General features: G+C 34.6%; 1 protein-coding gene across 1 annotated transcript; it reads right to left on the minus strand.

Moving 5' to 3' along the window:
• Window positions 1-455: 455 nt before the first annotated feature.
• On the minus strand, window positions 456-1,910 carry LOC131593414 (F-box/kelch-repeat protein At3g23880-like). The gene has a single exon (XM_058865912.1). It carries the CDS (start codon window positions 1,908-1,910, stop codon window positions 750-752), a length of 1,161 nt encoding a protein of 386 aa, XP_058721895.1. The 3' UTR covers window positions 456-749.
• Window positions 1,911-11,796: the final 9,886 nt, after the last annotated feature.

The following is an 11,796-nucleotide window of genomic DNA, read 5'->3' on the forward strand; positions in this document are numbered from 1 at the left end:
CTTTCCAAATTTTTTAGACAGACCTAAAATTTTGAGCTTTGAACAGAAAATTTCCACCTGTGTTGCTAATACGAACAATAATCGATATTCAATGGATTGGAATTCACTGTAGTCAATAATTTCTGCAACAATCTTATATTTTATCAATTGCCAAAGATCAATGACTACTAACCGCACCAAATCTATACTCAAATTTTATAAGCAAATGTAGCAAACACGGTATAGTACTTTTGTTATGTTTTGTGAAACTCAGATACAAGATATTATAATATGCATGGCAGTAAAGTATTAAGTTTATTAACCATTTTTTTGCCTAAACCTTTATAAACAACCATGGGCGTGCATGATAAAATTTGATTTCTCGCTAATTGAGAAAGATTAAAAGCATATATTATGAAATGTGCACAGTTTAGATATTTCAGCAGAGTTATTGTGAAGGATTTGAAGCATATATTATAAAATGTGTGTAGTTTAGACATTTCAACATACTAAAACAAAAACTAGAGAAAGGGCAAAATAAACTCTACAAATAAATAAACTAAAATTTCTCAAATTTCAAATTTGATTGATCATTAACTAACAATATCCATAAGTAACAAAACATAAATTAACATAAAGATTGCCTTTGAATCACATGCTAGTGACAGTCTTTTTCCGTCCTAAAATTTTTTAAATGATGGAATGGAATCTTCATTCCGCTCCGCTGAATTCCAGTCCACTCCATTCATTTTGTGATATACAATCATTGCTTAAGACCAAGGCGATATTAAACTCTCAACACAGACTTCTGGACTTGAATCAAGAGTACTCTTGTTTTTAAAATTAATAAATTTAGTAGTCCCAGTTTTTGGATCATGAAGAATCAACATTTTGGTGACCCGACTATAAGAAGCTTCAAGCAAGAGTTGGTCATCCTCAAACATATATATTGCCTTAGTCAAGCAAAAACAAGAGTTATAGGTATTAGTGAAAATCTTAGTCCAAGAATCTTTGTTTCCAAATTCCTTCATAATCCAAACACTGTGATAACAAATTAAACACAAACATTCTCTCAACACACCTAGGGATAACAACTCTGCCTCTGGCACAAACTCTCCGTAATCGGGCTGCAAAATCTTTCTATAAGACTCCGTTCTCAAATCAAAAGAAACAATAAAAGACAAAACTCTCTTATCCTTAAAAGGCAACCAATTAATCGTACCGCTAACGAATGTCCCCGATCGCCCAAGAGGGTCACAACTCAAAGGAAACTTTTCAACACTTTTCCAAAAATTAGTACCAAGAGTATGAACCATTACATGAGTTTTGTCGACAGAATACGGAAAAACAACGACTACCTTGTAATTATCATTAACATTATCATAGCCAAAGCCATATGATAGGATAGTGATATAATAAAATTTTGGCTTGTCAGGATAGGGTAATTCTTTAAATTTTCCAATGGAAGGATTCCACACTAGAACAAAACAATCATAAGAGTATGCAAGACAAACGATACCATTGAAACAGGCAACAATGGAATATAAACGGTCATATGCACGTTCGAGAGGGTAGTAATCTACATCAAAACTGTTGGGAGGACACTCGAGCTGAGTGGCATTAGTGTATATGTTAGAGAAAATGGAGTCAAGTGGGTAAGACTCAAAAACGTGCCTGCGTAGAAAATAGGAGTAGTAAACGGAGTTGATTCTGTGAGTGGTTGATAGGTGAAGATGCTTGTTAGCGAATTTGGAATCGGAGATAAGAGAATTCCATAGCTTGCAGACGGATCGAAATTGAAGAAGAAACTTTGCCGGTAATCTGCACAGTATTTCAACAACCAGATCCGAAGGAAGTGACGTAGGAGGTGGTGAGGTTAGGGCTTCCTCTGTTGTTGAGGAATAACACCGGGCGTGGCTTTGCTGCTTCATTTTTTTTCCTTACTAATTGCATTGTAAATTAGCATAACGTGGAGTATTATTTATAATCATGTGATTGGGCCATTTATTTAAATGGGTACCACTAACTAGTGTCACCTGTCCGTGTTAAGATATATAAAAAAATAATAAATAAATTTAAAATATATGTATTCAATGCATTTGAAAATATAAATAATTAATTTTTAAAAAAAATATTATGTGTATTCAATATAATGAATTTATAATATTTTTTTATTTTGAATACTTAACTAATGTCTGGTGGCATTTGTTAGCATGACACTTATTAAATTTGGTCATATTTCCATGATTATAATCTGTGAGATATTGGATCGAACTCTAGTATGGCCGAAGGGTAGCTTCTTGGTTCGACAGGGTTAAGCATGAAGTCGAAGGTTGTTCACATGCTTGTGTCGAAGATGCTAGGGTTGTTAGCATGTTAAATTAGGTTTTAGTGTTTAAACCCTAATTTGTTAAGTTAGCTTGTTTATTAAGTTGGCTTGTGTAATGGGCCTTGCTGAAAAAGCCCATTAGTTAGTATGTTATGTTTTATTATAAATAGCATACTAGTCTCTCATCATTGCTAAGCTGCAAATCCTAATTTAGGGTGAGAGAGGTTATTTGTTATTCTTGTAAACTTGTAATCTTGTTTTAAGAGAAAGTAAAAGAATAACGGTTATAACCAATTATTGTGTTCCTCTTCTTCCTTGTCCTTTATTCTTCCTTGGTTTATACTTTGTTCTTGGCATTGAATTCACAACAAATTGGTGCGGTGAGCGTGGAGAAGATGCCTTCAACAAAGTATGAGATTGAAAAGTTCACCGGAGTGAATGATTTCGGTCTGTGGCGCTTGAAGATGAAAGCCCTACTGGTTCAGCAGGGTTGTTTGGAAGCGTTGAAGGGAGAGGCAGCCATGAATGCAGAATTGACGGCAGCGGAGAAGACAACTATGATCGAGAAGGCACACAGTGCAATTTTGTTGAGCCTTGGTGATAAGGTTCTCCGACAAGTATCAAAGAAGACGACGGCATCAGGGTTATGGGTGAAACTTGAAAGTTTGTATATGACCAAATCGCTGGTAAATCGACTCTACCTGAAGCAAGCTTTGTATTCATTCAAGATGATTGAAGACAAAGTATTGGCTGAGCAGTTGGATATGTTCAACAAGCTGATTCTTGATCTTGAAAATATTGATGTGAAGATCGATGATGAAGATCAAGCGCTGTTACTATTGTGTTCTTTGCCTCGATCACATGCTCACTTCAAAGAAACTCTCTTGTATGGAAGGGAGTCCCTGACGTTTGAAGAAGTTCAATCAGCCTTGTACTCTAAGGACTTGAATGAACGAAAGGAGCATAAACCTTCGACTGTTGGCGAAGGTTTGGCCGTTAAAGGAAAACTCTTACGAAAGGATGGTAAGTTCGACAAGAAGAAAGGCAAAAGTCAGTCGAAGTCTTACAGTGGCGAAACATCTGGCATTCGATGCTACCATTGTAAGAAGGAGGGTCACACAAGAAAGGTGTGCCCTGAACGCCTGAAATATCATGGAGGTAAGGATAATGGCAACGCTGCCATTGTTCAAGATGATTTCGAATCATCTGATGTTCTTGTGGTTTCAAGCAGTGACTCTAAAAAGGAGTGGATTATGGATTCAGGTTGCACTTGGCACATGACTCCAAACAAAGAATTGTTCGAGGAATTATGTGATCAAGATGGTGGATCAGTATTGTTGGGAAACAACAAGGCTTGCAAGATTGCAGGTGTTGGATCTGTGAGATTCAAGCTCCATGATGAGTCAATAAAGTTGTTGACTGAAGTCAGGTATGTTCCTGATTTGAAGAGAAATCTACTTTCTCTTGGTGAATTCGACAAGAAAGGATATGTTTTCCAAGGAGAGAAAAGTATCCTAAGAGTCATGAAGGGTTCGAAGGAAGTCTTGAGAGGCGTGAAGAAACAAGGCTTGTATACCCTTGAGGCTGAAGTTGTAAGTGGTTTGACAAATGTTGCATCCACGAAACCTTTGTCGAAAACAGAAATCTGGCACATGAGATTGGGCCATGTCAGTGAAAGGGGTTTGGTCGAATTAGGGAAACAAAATCTGCTTGGTGGAGACAAAGTCGAAAAGCTGAAGTTTTGTGAACCCTGTGTACTTGGAAAATCTTGCAGAGTGAAGTTCAACAAAGGCAAACAAAGAACACATGGATCCCTTGATTACATCCATGCTGATCTTTGGGGGCCTGCAAGGTGTCCATCACATTCAGGAGCAAGGTATTTTCTATCCATAGTAGATGATTATTCTAGAAAATTATGGGTATTCATCCAGAAGACTAAGGATGAAACTTTTGAGAATTTCAAAAGTTGGAAGACTCTGGTTGAAAATCAGACTGGCAGAAAGGTCAAGAGGTTGAGAACCGACAATGGCCTTGAATTTTGCAATGAGGCATTCGACAGTTTTTGTGCTGCCTTTGGTATTGCAAGGCATAGAACTACTGCAGGTACTCCACAGCAAAATGGTTTGGCTGAAAGGTTTAATCGAACTATTTTGGAGAGAGTCAGATGCATGTTGACTAGTGCGGGGTTAAAGAAGGTGTTCTGGGCTGAGGCTGTTTCGACAGCAACATATCTGATAAACAGATGTCCTTCGACAGCGTTATATATGAAGACACCTGAAGAAGTTTGGTCGGGACATCCACCAGATCTCGACAAACTAAGAGTATTTGGCTGCATAGCCTATGCTCACATTAGGCAAGATAAGGTCGAACCTAGAGCTCTGAAATGCATGTTCATGAGATACCCTGAAGGAGTCAAAGCTTATAGGCTATGGTGCCTAGAGCCAGGTCACATGAGGTGTATTACCAGTCGAGATGTAGTTTTCAATGAAGCTGAAATGGCTTTCAAGAAAACTGATGATGATGGTCGAAGTGCAGAAGAGCTAGAACAGGTAGAGATTCCTGTTGAGGTGGAGCATGTTGATGCTGAATTGCATATCCCTGATGAAGTCGAAGAAGAAGCAGAAGATGCTGAGGAAGTTGAGGAAACTGACGATGACTACCTATTGTCGAGAGATAGGTCGAGAAGAGTCATCAAACCACCTCAGAGACTTGGGTATGCAGATCTTATAGCTTATGCATTAATCTTTGCCAGTGAGGTTCTTGATGATGAACCTAGAGATTATAAGGAAGTTATGAGGAGTCAAAATAAGACTGAATGGCTGAAGGCCATGGATGATGAGATGAAATCTCTTCATGATAATCACACTTGGGAACTGATCAAGAAACCTGCTGGGGCAAGGTTAGTCAGCTGTAAATGGATTTTCAAAGTTAAGGAAGGAATTGAAGGAGTGACTGTTGCACCCCAATTTTTGACCTCTGAGATCCCATCATTTTTCTAAGTATCATGATCATTATCATTATCATTTATCATCATGCATATTTTTATTTACTAACAAAAAATAAAAAGAAAAAAAGTTTGTTGCTTGTGTGTTAAAAAGACAGGAGAATGATCAAGAGAAAGCTGAAGAATTCAGGGTTTTGAGGCCCACAAGAGGTTCAACATTCTCTCAAGATTCAAAGGTTCCTTAAATCAATATTCAAGTCCAAGGATGGCTCAGTTTAAGGCAGACAACTCTCAAGATCGCCAGAAGCGCCAAATTAGGGTTTTTATTTTTTTCCAGGAGAACGAGTTTTTGAGACCTCAAATGGATTTCATGGATCTTCATATGTCTCAAAGTACCACCAGAAAAATTTTCAAACTTCAATTCGCTCGGACGCACAGTCAACAGCTCAAACAGTCAACAGACGACCAGTTTGACCAAAAAGTCAACAGACAGTCAAAAATGCAATTTTTTGTCAACATCCATATTTTGTCAAAAGATTCATCATGTGATCAATGGTTGATCATAATTCATCAAGAAAAGTTCAGAAATCGACAAAACTCAAAATTGCAAAATTAGAGTTTTTTAGCTAAAAGTCAACTGAACTTTGACCGACCATAACTCTCTCATAATTTATCAGAAAAATTCCAACCAAAGCTCATTCTCAAGGAAATTCAATTCTCTACAACTTTGATGTTGGGACCAAGGTCAAGAAATGCTTCCGCCTAAGAGATATAAGCCAAAACATTACAGGTCATTTTCAAAGTCAACAAAAAGCAGTTTTTTGTCAAAGCCCATATCATCAAGATAACTTCTCCAAATGCAAAAACGCTTCCAAAGTGGCTTGTAGAGGACATCTTGGGCTTTCCAAAAAGTTAAAGAACACTTTCATAGGATCAAAATTGAGGGAGATATGCCTTGATGAAGTTGACCTTTTTTGGAAAAATGCATGAAACAAGTAATGACCAAAATTTGATTTTTTTTCAAAAAGGCCAATTCTTTTGTGATTCAATTTTGATTCTCATATGTTTAAAGGGAATCCACGACCCATCCATGATTCATGACATTTTTATTTCATTTTAATTAAATTTTATTCATTTAAAGTTTAATTAAAGTGAGATAATTCAAAGATATTATCAAAGATGCTTATGGTTGCCAATCAAGACCAATTCAAGATGCTTAAATATATTATTGCAAGATTGAAGAGAATAATACTTGAGTGTTTTAACCATGGTTAAGAAATACACTCATTGAAAATATTCCATTATCATATTTTTTCCACAAAATCAATCATGACAATTTCCACTTGCAAGGCTTCCAAGATCAAACTCTTTGCCTATAAATAGAACTTCATTTTCTTCATTCAAGAGGAGGGAAAAAAAAGAGAGGAACAAGAGGAGAGCACAACAACAAACACCAAAGCCATAGCATAAGTTTTATATTTTCCAAAAGTTTCAATAAACTTGTAAAAATCAAGGCTCATTCAAATAGCCACTTTCAATCAATTTCAATCACTCTATTCCACTCTTGGGACATCATAGAGTAAGTACAATGTAATTTTTAATATGTAGTAGTGTTAGGAGTTCATGAATTAAAAACTCCATATTTATGCATATTTTCAATTTCTCAAAAAAAATGTTTTAATTTTAGTTTTAAGTTGATAAAATGTTTATTTAATTTTTAACATAAAATTATTTTATTTCTTTTCATAATTAATTTATTTTGCTTAATTAATTAGTAATTATGTAAATATTGCTTTTTAATTATTTTCAACCAATCAAAAAAAAACTCCAAAAATATTTTCCTTTTAGATTTAGGTTTATATTTTTATAATCTAATATTTGACATAAAAATATTTTATTTTTATTCATAGTTAATTTATTTTTCTTAATTAACTAGTAATTATGTATATATTTGCTTTTTTTTAATTATTTCTAACCTATCAAAAAATTCGAAAAAAATATTTTATTTTGTTAAATTAGGTTTATATATTATATACTAATTTTATACATAACTAGATTTATTTTTCTTGTTAACTTTAAGTATTTGTATAATTATTTGTTTAATTAGCTTGTTAATTAACTTAAAATCAATTCCAAAAAAAAATCACAAAAAAAATGAGTTAAGTTTAATTTGTTTTATATTTATTTTTGTATATTATTTGATATTATTTCTTATCTTTTTCCTTTGTCCCGAATCAGAATAAAAGATCAAATATGGCAGAGATTGTATGCAGTTGATTTAAGACTTTTTTGGAAATTTATCGTGTAGTCGCTATGATTCTATCAAGCTTCTGATAAATTTTCATTAACTTTAAATCCGAGATCATCATTCACTCACCATCGATCTTCACTAACATCGTGAATATACTTGACTAGCTTCAAGATGATTCACGTGCTAACATACTAACAATTGACTTTAATTTCCGCATTTTATTATATTGTCCTTTATATTTCTTGCTTTATGCTTTATTTTATTATTTATTATTTATGTTTCTGTTATTTTTCTTTGTCCATTTAGACATATTATTTATATTTCTGTTATATTTTCTTTGTCCACTTGGACATATTATTTATATTTCTGTTATTTTTTTACTTTGTCCATTTGGACATATTATTTATATTTCTGCTATTTTTCCTTTGTCAATTTGGACATATTATTTATATTTCTGCTATTTTTCCTTTGTCCATTTGGACATATTATTTATATTTCTGCTATTTTTCCTTTGTCCATTTGGACATATTATTTATATTTCTGCTATTTTTTCTTTGTCCATTTGGACATATTATTTATATTTCTGCTATTTTTTCTTTGTCCATTTGGACATATTATTTATATTTCTGCTATTTTTTCTTTGTCCATTTGGACATATTATTTATGTTTCCGCTATATTTTTTCTTTGTCCATTTGGACATATTATTTATGTTTCCGCTATTTTTTCTTTGTCCATTTGGACATATTATTTATGTTTCCGCTATTTTCTTTTTGTCCACTTGGACCATACTTTACTTTTATGCTAAAACACTAATAAACAACAAAAAACTAAAAAAAAACGCTTAAGGTTCTCTCTTGGACTACTGGTTACTATCCCTAGCATTTTGGAGATTCGGACTTATGGACTTAGTGCCTCTGGACCCTTATTCTATTATTACTCTGTGGTTGTTCTGTCTGGCATTGGATTGTTGTCTGTTTGCGTATGCAGAGTGGTGCTAAAGATAATAAGTTCATCTGGATCCCCAAGTGGTAATGCGTCGGTCAACTGTTGGTTTCTTATTTTGGTCAGATCATTCTCTCCTTAAACTTTTATTTTATGCACTAGGTTAGCCTCTTCATCTCCTCCACTTCTTATATTTTCAAAATCTTCTTCCTTTTTTTCCAAAATCTTCTTATGTTTGTAAAACCTTTTTTTAAAACCTTTCTTAAAAATGTCTTTTGCCCTTAGTGGCTTTTTTTTGCAAAAGTTTAGACACGATTAATTGTTGTATTGAGTTGCGATACCCCACGATTTTGAAATTGATTGATATAATGAGATCTTTTCTGCGTGAGAGAGCTAGTGGCATACTCGTTGATTTTATCCGAGTTGGAGCCCTTCTTTCATTAGCGATGCAAAGAACTCATTTGTTCTCATGCTCAAGATCAATGGCCGAGTATTTCTCTCCGACGATGATAAAGTGTTTATTCGTTTTTTTTAAACCGTTTTCCCTTTTAAGCGGAACTACATTAGCTCTGACTTCTCCATTGCACCGAGGAGGTATGTAGGCACAAGGCTTAATGTCTTGCCGAGCTTATTTTAAAAATCAAACAAGAGCAAAAGTGATCTAAGCAAAACTAAGAGCCCATGGATAACCATGGATACAAAGGGTGCTTAAAACCTTCCCTTTGTATAACCAACCCCCCGAACCCAAAATCTGTCAAAAGGTCTTTCCTGTTCTTTTATGCCTTTCCTTTTTTGGATAAAATAAAAGTCGGTGGCGACTCTTGCAAAAATATATAAAAAAATCAATAAAAAAAAAGAAAGAGCAAGGAGTCAGTTCGCCTCAAAAAACCGAGTTTACAGAACTGGCGACTCTGCTGGGGATTTGAAAAATCTTTTTAAAAGAGGGGTTACCTTAGAGTTTTTGATCACTTTAATATTTGCTTATACTTGTTTATTTTGTTATTTTTTTTCTATTCTGGATATACGTGTGGTTCCGTCACTTGAGATACATTATGGACAAATCCTAACCCGGATTAAGTACACATAAGAATTAGGTGGAGGGTATAGTCATGTATGGCATACAAGGAGTTCAGTCCTTAAAAAGCTGGCATGAGAATCCTTCCGCTCAGTGGAGGTTCCTTGTTGGTGGTATATGTTTAGCAAGTTCAGTTGCGAAGACATTATTGCTTTCATTGAACTGTAGAAGCTGAGTTGGCTGTAGAACCCATAACCCATCCTGGCCTTATTAGGTTGTGGCGCAGAAACTATTCAGGTGAAGACTTGGATTAGTTGTCATGCAGAGAGCCACACTCAGACGAGTTTTTCTTGAGAATATTATTGGCTCACAAGTTCAGTTGTGCAAGCCGGTAATATCCGAAAGAAGAATGTGGACTCTGACGTATCAGTAGAACATGTTGTGCAGGTGATTAACCCCTAGTACTATCCCATGTTTGGTTCTTTGACCTCATGCTCGTGACGTTGAACTTTGGAACCTACCTTATGTGCACCATGTTTGTGTTACCATTTCTGTATATGTGGCATTCATGCATTCATACATTCATAAAAATCTTTTCCTTTGATTTCCAATGAACTCAGAGGTCTTTTTTGTAAACATCGTAAGTTTCATCAAACTCAATGGATCTTGGGTGTTGATAGGGTGAAAACTCTAATCCACCAAAATGGATGATTGATTTTGATGATAACTTGATCAATGCTTTAATCCAATGCTTTAATGTTTGCAAGTTAATATCTTAAGTTCTTTGAAACTCAAAAAAAAAAAATATAAACAACAATTGCATCATTTGCATACATACATTCAGGTTATCCATGAAACTTATCCTTGTCTGTCTCCATCTTTAGAGTTATCTATCTACCATCAAGTTGATTCTTCCTCCTCGAAATCCTCTTCCATAAGGTTTTAGGTCTGATCTTCATTGTCCTTTCCATCAAGGGGCAGCAGACCATGATTTAGAAAGATGTTTCCCTACTGTTTGCATTTCCTCAGTTATATTGTTTGCTTTTAAACTTTTTTCATTCCAGAATGTTAATTTTAATGAAATGAGCATCGTATTTTTGAATTCATTTTCATCTACTATGTCTATGTTTATGCTTCTTTTACAAAAAAAAAAAAAATTATTTTGCTTTCTCTATCAAACTTGTGTTTTATGCAAAGATTGGAGGGAGGATGATGACAACGAAGTACCCAGGTTGTTGAACTCTATGCTTTCAAATAAAACTTTGCTGACGATGTACAGGCATTGTTTCAATTCCCAAACACTGGAGAAATAAGGAAGTTAATCCCTCGTCAACCCCTTTGAGCCTAGAAGTTGGTGTTTCTTTCTGTACAAAATAACCCACATTTTAACCCGGGGCAGGGTAGTTCCCAGTTAATTTGGTTGTGCATTCTATTTTAAGAGAATCATTCAATACACCTTTCAACAAGTGTTTTAATCACAAGCTTTCCTCCGCATACATCAAAGAAATGTTGGAGACACCAAGCAAAAGCCAATGATGGGTCATTATAATCATTAAGCAGGTAGTCACTATATTTCAAAAAAAAAGTATCAAAAAAAAGAAAATCAAAGAAAAGCCTGCTAAGTCAAAATCAAAAATGACTTAGGAAAAAATTAAGGCATCCCGTTGACTGTAAGTTCAAAATAAACAGTTCAGGCAAAAGTTAGGGATATCAAAAGAAGGAAAATAGAGAGAAGTCAATAAATTCTTGAACCACAAAATGTTGTGACTATCAAAAGGAAGAAGTGACTGGCATCTCCAAGTTTTCTTGGCTTGTGAACTATCATCATTACAACAGGTAAAATTCCAAAAGTCTCTTGGTACCTGAATGCATATTTTGAATTAACTGGGTTTAGGAATGAAGATCATCACGGAGATGGGGTGGGTTACAAAAATTTTGAGCCTTATACCTTTTATTTTTTTTAAACTGTGAACCTGACCACGTTACAACCTTCAAAAGCCCTAATTGAAGCAAGGTTTATTTTGAAAGCATACTACAACAAGGTTGCGTAAGCTGACTCCCAAGAGATTTACCAATCATTTATGTTGATACCATATCTTTTCTTTATCTTTTACTTTGGTTGTCTTAACCTTTGTGTTTTGACAAGTGATTCCATTTTCTTTACAAAGTGACTTTGATTTCAAAAATATGTTTTGAGCATTGCATTAAAATTACCATTCTTGAATAAACATTTTATTTGCAAGTAAGCACTCATCTTCTAGGAAGTTCAAACAGTAGAGAAACTTGATCAGTGATCCTGTTAGGGGCACATTACTTCAAGATCCTGTTGTTCAGA

The sequence above is a fragment of the Vicia villosa genome, linkage group LG3 (assembly GCF_029867415.1).
Source record: "Vicia villosa cultivar HV-30 ecotype Madison, WI linkage group LG3, Vvil1.0, whole genome shotgun sequence".
Lineage (NCBI taxonomy): Eukaryota > Viridiplantae > Streptophyta > Magnoliopsida > Fabales > Fabaceae > Vicia > Vicia villosa.